Source organism: Bos taurus, chromosome 13, assembly GCF_002263795.3.
Source record: "Bos taurus isolate L1 Dominette 01449 registration number 42190680 breed Hereford chromosome 13, ARS-UCD2.0, whole genome shotgun sequence".
Lineage (NCBI taxonomy): Eukaryota > Metazoa > Chordata > Mammalia > Artiodactyla > Bovidae > Bos > Bos taurus.
The window spans coordinates 67,391,992-67,411,448 of record NC_037340.1 but is presented as its reverse complement, the minus strand read 5'-3'; the positions used below and the strand labels follow the sequence as shown (position 1 = coordinate 67,411,448).

General features: G+C 37.4%; 1 protein-coding gene across 4 annotated transcripts in view; it reads right to left on the bottom strand.

Moving 5' to 3' along the window:
* RALGAPB (Ral GTPase activating protein non-catalytic subunit beta) overlaps nucleotides 1-19,457 on the bottom strand; it is a 93,430-nt gene that overhangs the window by 42,147 nt on the left and 31,826 nt on the right. For 2 of the 4 annotated variants that reach the window (XM_059893043.1, XM_059893044.1), the window contains exons 6-14: nucleotides 16,599-16,730; nucleotides 10,900-11,078; nucleotides 9,467-9,615; nucleotides 9,122-9,338; nucleotides 6,662-6,697; nucleotides 5,235-5,436; nucleotides 2,324-2,491; nucleotides 1,694-1,808; nucleotides 1,182-1,329 (exon numbers count right to left, since the gene is read on the bottom strand). In XM_059893043.1, the coding sequence (XP_059749026.1) occupies nucleotides 1,182-1,329; nucleotides 1,694-1,808; nucleotides 2,324-2,491; nucleotides 5,235-5,436; nucleotides 6,662-6,697; nucleotides 9,122-9,338; nucleotides 9,467-9,615; nucleotides 10,900-11,078; nucleotides 16,599-16,730 (1,346 nt within the window). The remainder of the gene's footprint in view (nucleotides 1-1,181; nucleotides 1,330-1,693; nucleotides 1,809-2,323; nucleotides 2,492-5,234; nucleotides 5,437-6,661; nucleotides 6,698-9,121; nucleotides 9,339-9,466; nucleotides 9,616-10,899; nucleotides 11,079-16,598; nucleotides 16,731-19,457) is intronic. The other 2 variants (XM_025001236.2, XM_025001237.2) reach the window with 1 other exon arrangement.

Genomic DNA, 19,457 nt, shown 5'->3' with positions numbered 1-19,457 from the left:
CTGACTCTTCCTTGGAACATACAAGGGGAGCTTCCACAGAACAAGGATAAAGCAGAACTAAATACTCCATCAACTGTAGAAATTATCTGATTTCAAGTGATACGTGTTTTGAACAATCTAAAAATCTACAACGTGGAGGCTCTCTCATATTGAGATTTAACCTCTGTTTATTAAACTCCTTTCCAAAATGAAGGATTTACTCTTCTATTTATTCTCCCTTCTTGCTGCATAACACACTATAATTACGGGGCACCCACTCCAACCACTACTGTCACCATAAATTCTCCAGCCTTGCTGTTTCCCCTCCTGAAATGAAATCCTAACCTCACTGGTGCCTATTCAAATCCTGCCCTTTAAGATCCAATTTAATTTCCACTTTCCCCTACGAAGTTTCCTTGCTCTTTCAGTTTATCCTCTCTCAACACTAAAGACATCCAACATGACATGCAATCAGCACTGCCTTCTGCTGTTATCTGAGTACTCTGTGAAGGTGTTTCAATCTCTGCAATGAGACTTGCTCAAGGATAAAAGCTGTGCAATTTGCTTCTTTCTCCTCAGAGTACCTGTACCTAGGACCACGCCCTTGGATTTGATTAAAAAACAAAAAAGTATAGTAAGAGACAGCTGCAGTAACCAAGTTGAGAGGTGATAAGGGTTTAAAATATAGAAGTGGCCATAATGATGAACAGTCATTCAAAACAGTATGATTAGAAAACCAACAGGAAACAATAAGGGAAAAGGGAGGAGGAAGAAACAGCTACTCCTCAATCTCCTTTTGGCAGGTTCTGTCATGACTTCCACAATTACACCCAACTCCAAATAGCCTTGCACGTACTAACGGGCAGGAGGAAAAGGCAGAAGTAGAAGTAAGGATGGCAGAGAGGAAAGGGGAGAAAAAGGGGACACAAGGAGAGAGGAAGGGCAAGAGCAGAAGAGAAAAACAAAGAACACACAAAAAACTAAGCCAACATGACCTACCAAGACAATTGATGCGTTCCTTCCCTCATCTCACCTCTTCAAATTTTTTTCATGTTTAAGAGCAAACAATTCTGCCTCTGATTAAGATTTAAGTAGGGCTGTACTTCGCTTAGGTTCCTATCACTGACCCCCTGCCTCAAGATGCCTGAGATCAACAACAGCATCTGGGTTTCCACTTGCAGAAAAAATGTGTGAACACAAACCTAGTATCATCTGAGTGTTGTTGGGGTCCGTTTCCGTTTGCAAGGCACCTATTAGTATATTCACAAGTCTCAACTTCAGTGACAAAAAAGTTATTGGTTTATCATAAGAAGAGCTGTCATCATTACTAAACTTTCCTTCCAGGACTACCTGCGGAAGAAACAAATAACATTTAATATCACCTGCTGCGGCACACTACAGTCCTGTAGGAACCGCTACAGCGGACAAAGGGAGGATCAGTCCAATGAGCAGGGCTTTCAGTCTGACTGATAGTAGCCACCGTGCTAAATCTATCTATTACACAACATAGGGGATCAGACACACCAGCCTCTCACCACGTGAAATAGTAGAATGGCTGAGTGACAGAAGGAATACCTTCACAAATTAACTTTGCTGATTCAGCTGAAATTATCTGAAATTTTTAAGACAGTTCCTGTTCCATCTTAAAAATATATATTGACTTGAATTAGCACACAAAACATACAGAATACGAAAAACTTTAATAAAACCTTACCTCAGATTTGACTGTGCCAAAGTGATGTGGGAGGGGCAACAAAGAAAGCAGGATATTAATGGAAGATCGTCTCAGTTCTGTTGGATTTACATAGCTTTTGAATTTTGAGAGCTCTCTGCAAAAAAAAAAAAAAACCAAAGCTCTTAGTATTTCTGAACTCAAGTATGTTTTTAGCTATTGCCAAATATATATTACGCTAATTTTTCACAATACAAATACTGGGTTTGGTTTTACAGAGAATGCAGAAACTACTTTCCACTGAGTTTATATTCTGTAATTTGTTTTTTTGGGAGAGAGAATCGCACTGTTAAACTGTTAGGAAATTAAACTAGAATCTGATGGATTAATTTAAAATATCAGGCCTATGCTACAAAAGACTTATGGGCTGGGGCTACTCTTATCGCTCTAGACCAGGCCAGAAAGGATTCAACACACCCATGGACAAATCAGAACTGAAGGAGTTCAGGGAAAAGGTGGGTCTGGATGCTCTAACTCTCATTTAATGTGGCCTGAGAGCCCTTGGATTACGAAGACCACTGGACAGGAGAAACTGGGAAACCGGGCAGGAAGCACCAAAATACACCAGGCCAAAACCAACAACTGACATACTAGCACAGGATGAAAGCTTACCTGTCAGGCAAAATGGTTTCAAGAGCTGAAATAAAGTAAGGAACCACAACATCAATCCCTTTCAAGTCACAGCAGAACAAAGGAGGGGAGTTTAGAATAACGCTGGCCAAGACAGGATGGCACACATAATCATTTATCTGCAAACCTTGAATTAAAAGCATGTAAAATCTAGGAAAGCAAGAAAAAAATTTTAAACAAACTGCTGGTCAACTGTTTTCATAATCACTAATGTTTTCTACATAGTCATCTTAAATTCTATTTCCAATCTTCTACTTCTATCCTTTAAAAGGCATTAATGAAAGTTAGAACAACTCAGAATCAAATACACTAAGAACCAAGTTATATTTCTTAATCAAAAAAAAAAAAAAACAACAGAGATTCATGTTTATTACACTTTCTTGCAGTGTTAATTAAGCTTTGCAACTCAAAGTTACAGGTGCCTGCAAATGAAGTAACTAAAAACAAAAGGCCGCAGTAATTATCAATAAACTGGAGGAATTACCAAATTAAATTTCATGTCAGTAAAATTTTGCAGTATTCCAAAATTCCTGAAAAAAAAGTGTGTTGTGTCTTTTCCCACTCCCCTACTATTTGGGGGGCACGATGAAAGAAAGAAACCTCATCTGACCCTTTATGCACAATATGAAGGTCACCCTGAGTAAGAATCCTTTTAGGAATGTACTTAAAGTGTACCTTACTTTCAACATGCTCCCCTAACCCCAAAGAACTAAGCATTCAAACTTCTATCATTCAAGAGACACTATATAGGTATACTCTTCAACTACATAAGGCATTTTCTCCACAAAACTCCTCACCTCCTGGTTACTGCTCAATGCATTTCAATCTACCTTCTCTCTCTGGAACTCAACTAAAAACATGTTCTAACAAATAACCAGTGGCCTCTCAACTGCTGAATCCAAAAGACACGTCTAACTCTTAATTTACTCTGCTTTTTGAAAGCATTCAACCTTTTGAGTACTCCCTTCTCTTATTCTTCTCTGATGTCTATGGCTAGTTCCCTTAACAAATCTTATTCCACATGCCTCATAATACTAGTGTTCCCCAGGCTGACAACCTTGGTTCTCTAAGCTGTTAGTCTGGTTAAATAATACACAAGCCAGCAAACATAGTCGAATTAGTCTCTAGCTCCATATCCATTAGCCAAAAGCACACTGGAGACCTGAGGACAGCATGTGTCTGACTCTAGAACTCCCTGTGCACCGTGTCTGGCACAAAGTAGGAACTTTATAAATATCTGTTGATAAATAACCCACAGGCACCTCAAATTCAACAGCTTCAACACTAAGCCCATCCTCGGCCCCCTCACACATCTGTTCTTTGGTTGATCATACTACCACCCATCCGATCTTATGGGCCAGATGGAAGGCTCATGGTCACAGCCTTCTCCCTTACTGCTACTGACACCATTTGGAGTACCACCCCAACCCACAGTCTTCCTCCTAAGAAATGTGCCCCCACAAGGGGTGCCTGTATGCAGTATGAACCACCTTCACAGCTGTAGCTGATCAGATTAGAGGCAGACAGCTGATTAATCAGATCCTCTTTCCCAGGAATCTGAAATTGGGAATCAGAATAATAATTGGCCTTTGTGTCACTAAGGCAAAGGCCATGGAAATTTGGAACTTAGAAGCACACTACAATGTAAGAAATTGATATGCAGATAACAGAAGAATGAGGCAGTTCTAGAAGACCATGACGACAGAGAAACAGAAAGGAAGAAAGGTGTTTTGGTCCCTGAATACTTTCTAACCCCTGGTTCCTGCCCTTTGTGAGACCCTGCTGCATGTCCTGATCTTAGACATATTAAATAGCATGAGTTTCTCAAACTTTTGCTTAAGTCACATTAAGAGGGGTTTCCATTAAAGTCAACAGCTTATTATTATTAACTCCTGATTAGTTCCCTGCATGTACCATTCTGTTTCTACCTATATTCTCTACTTTTTCTGAGTCAGTTTAATCTTCTCTCCTGAGAATCTAGTATGTACACAGACACCTGAATGTTCTTTCTAACATCACATCAGCAGCTGTGTGAAAGATCAGCTGAGGAGGGCAAAAGAGAGTCAAGAAAAATAGGAGGCCATTACCAGTTAATTTAGGGAAAAAGTGACACCTGAAGTGTCATGGTGGGGACAGAGTGGAGAGATTAGAAAGAGGGTTAAGTAGAAGAAAGGCAAGAGTCGGCTGACCACCTAAAGATACAGAGGGAGAGAAGAGAGGCCTAAAATGACAGCAAGTTTCTGGCATAAGCAACTGAATGGATGGCAGAGACATTCAAAAAGACTGGCTGAAGGCACAGATTTGGATAGAATGACCCCATTCAACTTGCTAACACTTGCTAGTCTAAGTAACTAGCCATCTAGTAAGTCCAGCACAATCATCCAACTCTCTGTACTCTTTCCTGAACCTCCGGAGCAAGGGTATGCTGCTGTTCCTCTGAATTCCTATAGCACTTTATCTGTGTCTCTCTCCTGCCAACTTCCTATTGCTGCTGGATTGGTATTACTGTGTACATGGCTCTGCTTGAGAAAATTAGCTCCTTAGAGGCAGGATTGACAGCTAACATTTTTGGATCATCTATAGTGTCTAATACTGTGGCCAAAAAACATGTATCAAAAATTGAGTGTGGCCCTTCCAAATCTCTCTATAATTATTAAATGTCAACAAGTTAGAATAAATACTTCTAAAATAAAAGAGATGTATTGGGGGGTCCTCATAAAATCTAGTACGGTAGGTAAAAAGGAATTCAAGCAAAACTTTCAATTACTTACATGCATTTGCAGGTATTTAAAACCAACATTTACTTATCAATTCAGCCTACCAAGCCATGCTACAATAGACTTTCACTATCACAACTATACAAATGGAAAAATAAACAAAAAAATTCTAAGACCTGGATAAATAAGCTGGCAGAATCTCTTCTCCAGTCTTCTTGCTACAAAAAATCCTACACAGTGTCCCACAAGCCTCAGCTCTTCCTGCTTCATAGTTATCGGGAAATTCACTTGCATCAAACATAGGATTGGAAACCATGGTGTCTGTGGACATTTGTGACCCTTTCCGTCGAAACTCCATGCTAGCTTGTGTTGTAATGGCTGGGGAGAAAAAAGGAGGGTTTTATTATATTTGTTGATATGCAAAAAGGCTCATGGGACCCTGGACACAAAGATCAAATGTTGGTGTCATTAAATAGCTACTTGAATAGAATCCAATAATGCTTTTGTTTGGCAACTAGGTCTTAATTTTTTTTTAAAGGGCTCTCTGAAATCTTCTTTGAAAAGGAGTAACAATTAGTTTATAGTGGTACTGTCAGTTAACAGATTCAACAAGAAGCATTTTTCAACTGAATTTTTGATTAGCAGAGTACATTTATATATATCTGTATTCACACACATACAGATATATAACACAGAATTTGGCTTTTCTATTACTTATTCTGTTTTTTCCTCTCCTGATAAAAGTGATGCTTAAACAATAAAAAAAAATAGGTGCTGCAATTTACACATTACCCCAGACAGACATCATAACTGAATGGGTCATCCCATGCCAGGGTGTATACTTCAGGGAGAGGACAAGGTAAGGACAGAATGGGTAGGGAGGAAGAGAGAGCGTTCCCACCACCCACCCAACTCCAAAGCACACACCAAAGAATTGCTCAACCAAGCAAAATGAGAATGAATTTTAACAACCACAGACAGCAGCTAACTTGAGGTTGATAAATCAGAAAATTGGATTGGGTAAGAAAGATTATCATGGTCATTTGTTGTCACTGAAACAGAAGCCCTTCGAAAGTTGCTTGCGTTTTTAGGAAAAGATTTCATTGTGTAGTGAAAGTCACTCTGAAATCTTTTATCACTCTACATGAAATGTTTATTTTATAGTAATAGATTTAACAGAATGCAGAGTCAAGCATAAATCTTTATGCAACTTCCCATGAGCCATTTTTAGTCCTGAATAAGGTATCCAGCAATAATACATTTGAAAAACACTACATGCAGAATGCATACAAATCAAACACTAAATCTGTAAAAAAATAAGCTTAAGCTTTAAATTAAAAAAAAAAAAAAAAAAGCCAAAACACAGTTAGTGCAAAATCCTGGAATTCATGACATGACCAGACTAGTGTACAAAATAATGGGACTGATTCAGGCAGATTAATTTGCTTTTGCCAACAATCTTCCCCATTCAAAACACAGAAAAGTATTTTTCTTCCCAAGTGCAAAAACTACAAGAGACAATGACAATCAAAAATTTTAATGGAATTATGAAAAAAATAAAAACATGACTGCAATTAAGGAGAAGCTTCTGGTTCCTACTTACAAGATTTATAAGAAAGAAGAATTTGGATAAAAGATGCTGCAAGATAATAGAAATAAATGGAAACAAATCAAAGGACAGCAGTAATTATAAAATACTTTAAAGATGGTGAAATTTTACAATAAGTTTAGAAGCTTTTTAGCTTTTTAAAAGTTAGGTTAAAAGCTTTATGATACAACAAGCTAGTTCAAAAACAGGAAACTGTGCATTCAGATCCAAAATTATGATTTTTGTATCATGCAAAACAATGAACGAAGAAAATTACATAACTACAAAGAATTGAGGTTCTGAACTGCCCATAACGTGCATTAAAATTTTAGTTCATTAACCCTTCCCAGCTCAATGTTACATTTACAAAGCACCGTGTACTGTCATGTATATCTAAAGCTAACTAGTTCATAGAAGCAAACATTTTAAGTTAGAGGTGAACTACATGGCAGAATTCCTTGATGGCAGCCAGTACTTAGAAAACAGACTAATAGAGTTAGTATTCTCCAACTTTCCACCACCCCCAAATCCTCAAAAGCAGGACCCAAAAGGACTCTAACCCATTCAACTGTCTGGACACCTCCTATCTCCTGAGTAATACAACAGATTTTCTCATCTCTGAACACAAGGTCGGGGAAGAAGAGCTGCTATCCTTTCTCCACCAAGGAAAATGGTTAAGAGTTGAAAATAAGAATTAGTTGCCCACATACGATGTGAATTTTAGTTTCTATCTTTTGGCACGAGAGGATGAGCAAAGCTGTTAAAAACTCCCTATAGAGTGGGAAGATTTGTAAGTTCCCTTTAAGCAAGCCCCCCAAGGAAGCAGCAGGTTGAACCACTCTGGATTCAGGGATTTTAGTGTCAACAGCTTGATACCCAAAAGTTACACTGTAAAATTATATCTTAGTGAAAATAAATATATGACTAACTCAATCTAGAAAATATAATACAATAAACATAAACATGGGTCATAAAATTCAAAATATAAGGCACATGAAATAAGAAAATAGAAGCCAGAAAGTTTTTTAAGTGTTTTCATTTAGTCATCAAATAAATACATTTACTTATCCATAAGTCAAACTTGTAAATAAAATATGAAATGGTAGAATAAAAGGTATCTGAATTTGAACAAAACAAACAAGGAATCCCTAAACTCAATCATGCAACCTCAAATTATATTCCTGAAAATGTCTTTATATCCACTTCTCTTATAAATTATTTAAAGATTTATAAGAACATCCAGAATAATTACATGTGTATAATGCTAACAGACATAGACCCTTAGTTCTGAGATGATATATAAAAGAAAAGAATTTATTTCTGAGAGGAAGCAAGAAACTTTTATGGCTATTTTATTAGTTTTATCCTTGAAATCAACACTCTCCCCAGAGATGCATTGTGTGTGGTAGTCGCTCAGTTGTGTCTGACTCTTTGTGACACCATGGACTGTAGCCCACCAGGCTCTTTTCTCCATGGAATTCTCCAGGCAAGAATACTGGAGTGGGTTACCATTCCGTTCTCCAGGGGATCTTCCCAACTCAGAGACAGAACCTGGGTCTCCTGCACTGCAGGCATATTCTTTACTGTCTGAGCCACCAGGGAAGATGCATAATCTAATACAATTAGGCATCCTTTTAACTCAAGTTATTTCCAACCCCAGAGGAAAAGTGCTTCTCTTACCAATCAACCAATATTAATTATATTATTACATAGAGCAGAATTAATGCATAAAGCACAGTGCTTGGTACAAAGTAACCACAACTCAATAAATGTTAGCCATTATTATTATTCAGCTCTATTCATACAGTCATAAATATTCAGTATATTCTATAGGACCCCGCCCTCCCATCCTGCACCCTAATGCCACTACTTACAACTATAATGGTAAGATGACATAGATCAGATTTAGATAAGAGTTTCATTTCTGAGATATCAAGGTTGAGTTATTAATTCTTTATTAGTCTTATTTACTTACAAAGCAAATGACATTTGTTTAAAATGTGCCCTTGAAATAAACTTTTCTAGACTAAAACCTAAAAGGATAGTCTTCTGTGAAGCAGAAATTTGATTTATATGCAGTAATGAGTGAATGGCTGTCAAAATCTAAGAAAACACTTCTTGTGAATAAGTTTCCGGTCAATCATGTTTAATTCTTTATATCAATAGTATTATCCTGGCTGACATGAAGGGAACTTCCAGGTCACCTACTGAAAGGAATCTGATTGAACAAAAAGTGGCTAGCCTGAAATGTATCTAATAAAACCAGACAAAAGCCAAACCTCGTAGAATAAACATGAAAAGGACACGTAGGAAAACGTTCAAAATTAGTTCAGCTGGAAGGGGTTAAGCACAAGACACTGCTTGGTCAGAGACAGAGAGCTTTTTAAGATACATATTAATCTTGCAGGTAGGAAAGGTTAAAAAGAAAAAAAAGGAAAGAAAAAAATGACAACGTATTTCTTGAGCAATATTTACCAGTCATGCTGCTGTCTCTGTTTATCCCATTATGAAGTTTACAGTGAACAAATGCTGCATCAAATAACCATGATCCAAAGAGATTCAAGATGCTGTTAACCTTTGGTCTCCGGGGGGCAGGCAGTGGCCGGGGTTCTGAACTAGTCTGATTTGGACTTGACAGAGGAGAGGTGGAGGATGTCTGATGCTGAACTTTTGAGGTGTGAGCAGTACTAACCTGTTAGAAGAACAAAAAAATATAGCCACAGTCACAAGAAGTTTGCAAAAATAGCAAGACTTTTTAAAAGGATGGCTGATTAAACAGCCAATTTTATAAGGTATAATAATGGTGATGAAAACTCTTACTGTGCTTGTCTTCATGGTGGCCTTATTCACAGTAACAGCCCGGTGCCTCCGGTTATGTGGTGGGGTGGTATTGACAGCAGTGCTCTGAGGCATACTCAATCTGTTCACGGGTGTTGGAGGAGCACTGTCTGATCGGGGTCTAGAAATGCCTTTAAAGAAAGACAAAAAGAGTTATTCTTCTTGTTCAAAATATGTGGTCAGCACATCTTCCTCAAGCAACACTGGTGAAGGCTCAGGACTGACTAGTATAGCAGAGACTACAAGCTGCCTCCCAACTGCCAACCATCCTTTCTTCCTGAGTTACAGAACACAAAACTTAGCTGGATGTGGCTACCCAGAATAAACAACTACATTCCAAAGGCTCGCTTATGGCCAGATGTGGCCATGTTCTGACCATAGAGAAGTGGGTGATTACTAGGTGAGTCTTCTCCAAAAATCTCCTTTTAAGGACCAATCAAAGGTAGATGCTTCTTCCTTCCTAGTTACTAAGAGGATGGCTGGAACTCTTTCAACCATCATGGCCCATGAGAATGTGCACAAAGGATGAAGAGCCAGAAGATGGAAGTGCCCTGGGTTTCTGAGAATGGTGGACCTGCCATAGCAGCCCCATACAGCTTAGCCTGGGGCTTACCATGTATGAAAATAAGCTACCCTGTTTAAACCACTGGTATTTTTGACCAAGTGGCAGCCAAACTTAACTGAACTAACGTATTACCTCTGTAATACCTCTGTAATATATTAAGTACACATAACAAATGTTTTCTAAATGACAGGTATGTAATCAAGGGCTTCTCAGGTGGCACTAGAATCTGCGTGCCAATGCAGGAGATGTTAAGTGATGTGGGTTCAATTCCTGTGTCAGTAAGATCCCCTGGAGGAGGAAATGGCAACCCACTCCACTATTCTTGCCAGGAGAATTCCATGGATGGAAAAGCTTGGCAGGTTACAGTCCATGGGATCACAAACAGTTGGACACACTTGAGCATCTGAGTACATTAAATATCACTGTTCTTTAACAGGTTAAAAAAATTCTGACTTTTCATGTGAAAAACAGTTTAAAACAACGTTTCACAAAAAGTATAATTTGCTTCCTAATGATTCATATAAGAATGATACCTAACACATTTTAATCTGTATTTTCTAGGATTATTAGTGAAATGACACGTCTCTCTCTTGCAAATCATTTATTCATAGCCTTTGTCCACTTACCTACTGGGTCTTATTCTTTTCTCTTTGCATCGTCTGATCTATTCAGCATTTATATAATAATAACAAAAACACTCAGGCTATTACATTAGTTGCAAATAATTTTTCCTAGTTTACTACTTGGCAATCAAATCTCTTCATCTTTTTCTTTGGGCTGTCCCCTAATAGTCTCTAAAACCAGACTCTAGAGTTATCTTCAAACATCCAGCAACATATACAAAATTCACCTAAGAATGCATCCACCAGACAGCTGATTCCACGCATGGCACGAAAAAATATTTGAGGCAGATGTTTAAGGCAGGGATACTGATTCAATTCTTGTGGCATTCCGCTCACATTTAAGAACTGTTCCTGAAATTTGGGAGTAGAGCTTATAATGGCTGGGTTACTCAAATCCACGGGATTACTATCAAAAGAGAGAGCAAGAATTAATTATACATTTAGAAATTTCTTTAGCAATAAAATACACACAATATAATTTTAAGAACAGGGCTGTGTGTACCTATTTGATTAAGAGAGGAGATGAATCTGTGTTTAATAGGCTAGAGAAGCAAACATCAACTCTACAGAAGACCTGCAGTGTGCTTACATAAACTTCATTTGCCTATTCAGAGAATGAGAACCAAAATAAGACTAGAAATTTTTAATTTTTTAAAAGTATATATGGATATATTGTTATATGTTTGGAATTAAGCAACAGAATGGTAAAATTATAAATAAATGTACAAGAACCCCAAGGAGAAAATTTTACTTTAGTATTAATATTTCCAAGTTTTAAAAAACTATGTGAAAATCGGGATTAGTGCTTACATTCTTGTGCATGCACTCAAGTCATACATTTTGATATATTTAAAACAACATATTTGGGCTTGAGTATTTCTACTGAAAAACAGATTTATGTTTTCACTCAAAACCGTCTGCCTAAGTGTCCATTAAACAGCCTTTCCAACTCAAAGTAATAATGTTAGTTAACACATAGCCAGCCACTTGGAAAGAACTTCCACTGGCTACAAGATCAAAAGAATTAGGCTGAGAAATATAAATCCGTGGTTTATAGAGGACCTGGGCCTTTGAAACCTTTTTCCATCTAGTTAGAATCTTAATTTCAAGTAAATGAAAGTGAGGACAAAAGAATGTGTGTGCCTGTATGGAAAAGGGCTTCTAGTATTAGTATACTGTATCCACAGAACTGTAGTTCACTCTGTGGGGTGGAGGAGAAAAGAAGCCTCTAAGGACTTCCCTGGCAGTGTAGTGGTTAAGAATCTGCCTTCTAGGGCAGGGGACGCAGGTTTAATCCCTGGTTGGGGAACTAAGGTCCCATGTGCCTCAGGGCCAGAGAAAGAGAGCAGTGCATATATGCACAAGAAGATCAAAACAGCCAAGAGAGACAGATGATAGAGCAGCCTATCCCAAGGCTGCCCAGATCCCTCCAATCACGAGTACCGAATGTTCACCGCTTCCCGACGCCCAGTAAGACCTATCATTACACAATAACCCCTCTTTTCCACCAGCATTTGTTCAAATTCCTATCCTGTATATCCAAAAAAAAAAAAGGCAACTAAAACACTCTTTCAGCTCAAGAAGAAGGATAGAGTATGAAGAGATCAATTAATAGTGAAGGAGTAGGAGCTTCCCTGGTGGCTGAGTGGTGAAGAATCTACCTGTGAATGCAGGAAACACAGGTTCGATCCTTGGTCTAGGAAGATCCTACATACCATGGAACAGCTAGGCCCACACACCACAACTATTGAGCCTGTGCTCTAAAGCCCAGGAGTCACAACTCAGCCCACTCGCTGAAAACTACTGAAGCCCACACGCCCTGGAGCCTGGGCCCCACAAGAGAAGGCATCCCAATTAGACCATGCAGTGCAACAAAGAGTAGCCCCCGCTCACTGCAATTAGAGAAAAACCCGTGCAGCAACAAAGACCCAGCACAACCAAAAGTAAAGAAATAAATAGTGAAGGAAAGGAAAAGACTATCTAAGAATGACCACTAAAAAAAAAGAACTACCATTAAAGAAGATTCCACTACTAGAGTTTTACTGGTGGCATATTTCAAATTCTTAAGGAATATATAACTTTCATACAACAGAGTACAGAAAAAAATAGGAAGTTTCCTAAGTTTTTTAAAGTTGCCGAAGTATAAATTAGTCAAAAAACAGAAAGAGAGACAATTTGGGAAAATATTAAAAGAACAACATTCCATAATCAAGCAGAATTTATCTTTAAAGGATGCAGGATGATTCAACACTGGGGAAAAAAATTAATATCCTATCAATAGATAAAAGAAGAAAAGATATTTAATTGCTTAAACGGATCCCAAAATATGACTTGAAAATAATTCAGCACTATTTCCCATTTGTATTTTTAAATTTAAAATTCTTTAATTGCTTATGAAATCAAGAACACAAGAAACAGTAACTATCTAATATTAACAACCAATATCCCATTCAAATTTCATGCAGTAGAGGTATTCTAATGAAAATCAGAAAAGAGGGATGTCAAAACAGTGTCATTTTAACACAACAGTGTTGTAGAAATTCTGACCAGTATCAATAACCTCAGATATGCAGATGACACCACCCTTATGGCAGAAAGTGAAGAAGAACTAAAAAGCCTCTTGATGAAAGTGAAAGAGAAGAGTGAAAAAGCTGGCTTGAAGCTCAACATTCAGAAAACTAAGATCATGGCATCCGGTCCCATCACTTCATGGCAGATAGATGGGGCAACAGTGGAAACAGTGGTTGAATTTATTTTTCTGGGCTCCAAAATCACTGCAGATGGTGATTGTAGCCGTGAAATTAAAAGATGCTTACTCCTTGGAAGGAAAGTTATGACCACCCTAGATAGCATATTAAAAAGCAGAGACATTACTTTGTCAACAAAGGTCCATCTAGTCAAGGCTATGGCTTTTCCAGTAGTCATGTATGGATGTGAGAGTTGGACTATAAAGAAAGCTGAGTCCCGAAGAATTGATGCTTTTGAACTGTGGTGTTGGAGAAGACTCTTGAGAGTCCCTTGGACTGCAAGGAGATCCAACCAGTTCATCCTAAAGGAGATCAGTCCTGGGTGTTCATTGGAAGGACTGATGTTGAAGCTGAAACTCCAATACTTTGGCTACCTGATGAGAAGAGCTGACTCACTGGAAGAAACCCTGATACTGGGAAAGATTGAGGGCAGGAGGAGAAGGGGACAACAGAGGATGAGATGGTTGGATGGCATCATCGACTCGATGGACATGGGTTTGGGTGGACTCTGGGAGTTGGTGATGGACAGGGAGGGCTGGCGTGCTACGGTTCATGGGATCCCAGCGAGTAGGACAGGACACAGCAATTGAACTGAACTGAAAACAATATACAAAAATAACTGTAACAAAAATGGCAACTTTTCAAGCACCTACCACATACTAGATGCACTGTTTTACATTTTCTTCAATTCTTATAACAAGATGGACACTATTTTTTATCCCCATTTTATAGATTAAAAAGAGACTGAGACTCAGAGAGACTAAATTGCTTGCTCAAGCTCACAAAGGAAAAAGCAGTAGAACACAAACTTATATACAGGTCTTACTGCAACCAAAACACTTTTAATGAATTACCACAGACTCAAGTATAAATTACTAGAAAGGAGACATTTTTTATTTGCAGATATGTGCAAATATATGTGTCCATTATACCTAGAAATCTAAAAAGAATCAGTGAAATACAGCATTTTAAAACCCCAAATATAATATACAAAAGTAAAATAGGTAAAACATTTTCTTTACAGCAGCAACAGCCACTTGTAAGATTTAACAATAGGAAAAAAAGTTGGCCTTTCACAACATCAGCAATAAATATATAGGAATAATCACACACACACAAAAAATTATGCAGATGTACAAAACACTTCCACAAGATATTTAAGATTCTTAAAAAGAAAAATACCTAGTCTTGAAAGGCAACCACAATATATTAAGATGTCAGCTGCTCCTGAATATAAATACAAGCTAATACAATTCTCATCTTTGGCAGAGATGAGAATTGCTTAGCTGTTTGATAATTTCTCTTTTCCTTCTATGTTCTCTTGTAATTTAATGTGGCATATGTGAGTTCCAGCCAAAGGAATATGGGTAGCAGTGATTCACATCAATTTAGGAACTGGTCCATAAAAACTTTCCACATAATTTTCCTTGCTTTCTCTTTTCCATCTTTTAGCCAGATACAGAGGCTTCTGCCTACAAAGTTAATGCTCTAATAAAGCCACATGTTGAAGATGGCGGAGGCTTTGCCAGCCTGAGGCCCTGAATAACTACCTAAGCAAAGCTGTTTCTTACACAAGGCTTTTATGAAACATACTGTACTAAGCCACTAAGATTTCCAGGTTCATCTGCTAAAGCAGGACATGTTCCTTACCCTAATATATACTCCAAACCCCAACAGGTTTTGTGAGTTTCTTCTCTTCACATGTGCTTTATAGCATGTCAAATGGATTATAAAATTCATCTAAAATGTTAAACAGGCAAGAGGGATTCTTAAAAATATTCTAAGACATGGAAAAAGGGAAAAAGTCATTAGTTCTACCAAATACCAATAACTATAGAAGGTTAAAGTAATTAAGTGTGACTCTCCTATAAGAATGAATGGTTTTGCCATAAATAAATTTAAAATTTTTTTTAAAGTATATAATAAAAAAAAAGAATGAATGGAAAAATCAATGGAATAATATGCAACCCAAAGACAAAACCCATACATATAAAGGAACTTAATGGCACAAAGGACACAAAGTCAGAAGCAGTGAGTGAGGCTGCTGCTGCTGCTGCTGCTAAGTCGCTTCAGCCGTGTCCGATTCTGTGCGACCCCACAGACGGCAGCCCACCAGGCTCCCCCGTCCCTAGGATTCTCCAGGCAAGAACACTGGAGTGGGTTGCCATTTCCTTCTCCAGTGCATAAAGTGAAAGTGAAGTCGCTCAGTCGAGTCCGACTCTTCTCGACCCCATGGACTGCAGCCTACCAGGCTCCTCTGTCCATGGGATTTTCTAGGCAAGAGCACTGGAGTGGGGTGCCATTGCCTTCTCCAGTGAGTGAGTATAGGTGAGTATATACCGGATCAAAGTACACAGAAGACTTTCTAATCTTAAAGGAAATATAAAATGGTCACAGAAAAAGGTAGATGTAAAAAAATAAACTAAAATCACTGAAAGATGAAAAACAAACTACAAACTGAAAAATAAAATGACAGAAAATAGTTAAGATTCCTAATTTATAAACAAGTCATACAGAGTAATTCAGAATCACTAATATACAAACAGAAAAATGAGGCTCATCAAACCAGAAAGAAAAGATGCAAGGAAAAAGTTTATGAATCAAGACTGTACACAACAGAATTAAAGTTCCACAGAGCACAAGGATGGGGCTAGAAGACAGAAAGGCAGGAAGCAATGAAATTGAATTGAAAACAGTATCATAAAGAAAGAAAGAGCATGAAGTATTATTACTTTTAACAATCTGTCCCTCTGTGAAATTTTATGCTGTTCCCTTAGTGGAATTTTAAACAAGGCTACCAGAGGAGAGGCCTTGAGAATAAGACTGACCAGTCACTGCCGGTCACAGAGAGGAACAAGGTAGTCTTCAGGCCCCACAGAATGTGACAAAGTCCTGGAAGACAGACTGTCACCCAGGCGGCAGCAACAGGCAAGAGAACAAATACTGCACCTACCGCAGGGAAGAGCCCCTAGAGAGTGTGGCCCAAGAGCAGCTGAGGAGAGCCTGACCCTGCCAGGATGAAAGGGGCATGTGACGCAGATGAGTGTACTGTCCAATTTGGCTCTATCTGACCCCTGGGCTTAGCAGCCACACTGTGAACTCCAACAAGGAGTTATAGTATGGTTCCTGCCTAAGACATTTACTGGGTAAGGACACATGAAATACAACAACAAGGGTACCTTAACATATGTAAAAAGCGAAACCACGTCTGTGCAACACACTCATTATCCATTTCAGGAGGGATCAGACTGGCATCTTCATCAGGAACTTTAAATGGAGGAAATGAAGGACCATATGTAAAGCGTAGCAATCTAGAAAATTAAAACAAAAAAAATCACATCACCAAGTTCATTTTTAACAGAACTGAAGATCCATTCAAGCATTAAAATATAGTAGGAGAAATATGATAGGAGAAAATAGATGAAACTTGTATTATACCCCACTGAAGTGAATAAAATAAATGAAAACCTTTTTATAAAATAAACTAGAAGAGGACTTTCAGTTTTGTAAAAATTATTTTAAAGTATTTATTTCTTTAAAAAATTAGTATCATTTATAATTTAGCTCATATAGTTATATGATTATATTATAAATTTGTTATTTACTTATATATTATAAAATGACAAGTGATTTATAAATTAAATATTGCTTCTCATATTATAAATTTTAATACATCTTATTATATATAACATTGTATGTAATACACAACACTGTATATAACACTTATACAGAATATAATTTTATAATGTATGCTGCTGCTGCTGCTAAGTCACTTCAGTCAGTGTCCGACTCTGTGCGACCCCATAGACGGCAGCCCACCAGGCTCCCCCCGTCCCTGGGATTCTCCAGGCAAAAACACTGGAGTGGGTTGCCATTTCCTTCTCCAATGCATGAAAGTGAAAAGCGAAAGTGAAATCTCTCAGTAGTGTCCGACTCTTCACAACCCCATGGACTGCAGCCTACCAGGCTCCTCCGTCCATGGGATTTTCCAGGCAAGAGGACTGGAGTGGGTTGCCATTGCCTTCTCCATTTACAATGTATACTATAACATAAATTACAAATTATATATAATTTTATAAAATTACAAATTGTTTAAAATTTTAATTTATAACTGCAAATAACAAATAAATAAATCATATAATCATGCACAATTATGCTTATGTTGATTATATAGTCATATAATATAAACAATAAATTTTTTAAAAGATTCATCATACTACAAATGCCCTCAACACAACTAATTTGTTATAATTTATCCATAACAACTGCAACATAACTTTACATGAAGTTTAGAATTTATGGTATGTGTCCCATAAATTGAATTTGACCATTCAGTTACTTAACTAAATACTAACATTCCAAATGTATTAAAACTGTTCAAAGCCCTTTGACTCAATTATTAATCTATTATACTTAGAAAAGATTATGATCTACTATAGCTAATCTAAAAATATCTTAATAAAATAACCAGAATACATACAAAGACTAAGTGTAAAGTACTCGCAAATCAACAATATTTTTTCTTTTTTACTTTTATATCCTTATTTAGCTTTTTTTGTTTTGTTTCTGCCCCACTGAGCGACTCATGGGATCTTAATTCCCTGACCAGGGACTGAACCCAGACCCTTAACAGTGAGGGTGCCAAGTCCTAACCACAGGGAATTACCAACAATAGTTTTTAAAAGGAAAACAAAGAGAACAATTTAAATATCAAAACAGCAGAGAAACTATTAAATGAATTATAATTCCATTTATATAATGAAAAACTATAAGGCCATTTAAAATAGGATCTTGAGATCTACATAAGAAGAAAAAAGGTACATGTAATTACTGGGACAAGAATCAGACATCAAGTTAAAAAAAGCAGGTAACACTATAAAGAATAATCTCAAATTGATTTTTTTAAAAAGATAAGATGGAAGAAAATATCGGAGAAGGCGATGGCACCCCACTCCAGTACTCTTGCCTGGAAAACCCCATGGACAGAGGAGCCTGGTGGGCTGCAGTCCATGGGGTCGCTGAGGGTCGGACACGACTGAGCGACTTCACTTTCACTTTTCAGTTTCATGCATTGGAGAAGGAAATGGCAACCCACTCCAGTGATCTTGCCTAGAGAATCCCAGGGACGGCGGAGCCTGGTGGGCTGCCGTCTATGGGGTTGCACAGAGTCAGACACGACTGAAGCGACTTAGCAACAGCAGCAGCAGAAGAAAATATATTCAAAGATCGGTTATTTGTAAGTGATGGATATTTCCCCTTATGTCTTCCTAATTTTCCATAATAAGCATGTATTGTACTTTTATAATCAAGATAAAAGGATGTATTATTTAAAAATAGATTCATAATAGTGACATTCACAAAGACATACCAGAATAAACAAACAAAAATTCATCTTAAATGAGTGATAAAGATATATATATTAACTCATAAAAAGACCAATGTACCATCTGATACGTAATACCACCTATAAATTATCTGTTCCCACCTCCACCACTAACTCTCCCATTAAGTCTAAATCAGATTAAGTATCCAGTCTCCTGTCAGATTAACTACCAGCTGACAGGAAATATAAGGGACAGAGGAACATATTAATTAACAACTAGGACATAATCAGAAAAATCAAGAATGTGAAGCATTCAATAAGACAAAACAACCCAATTCAACAACAAAAAAAACCTGCAAGGAAATAAAAATGAGAGAGCAGGAACCTACAGTTTAAAATAGGCTTAAGAAATATGTCAACTAAATATAATGTCCAAACCTTGTCTGTGTTCTGATTCAATGGAATCAACTATTTCAAAAAGTTGAGACATTCAGGGACATCTGAACACTCAAAAGCTAAACAATATTAGAAAACTGTTAACATTTTGTTCATGTGTGATAATGGTATTGTGATCATGTTTAAAAAAGAATGCTCAGCTTTTAAAGAGTTATATATTACAAGAAATGAAAAAAAAAAAGTCTGAAAAAAATGAAGCCTAACGGTTTACTCACAGAATAGTGATATTATATATAAATGGCTAAAAAAAGAAACCAAA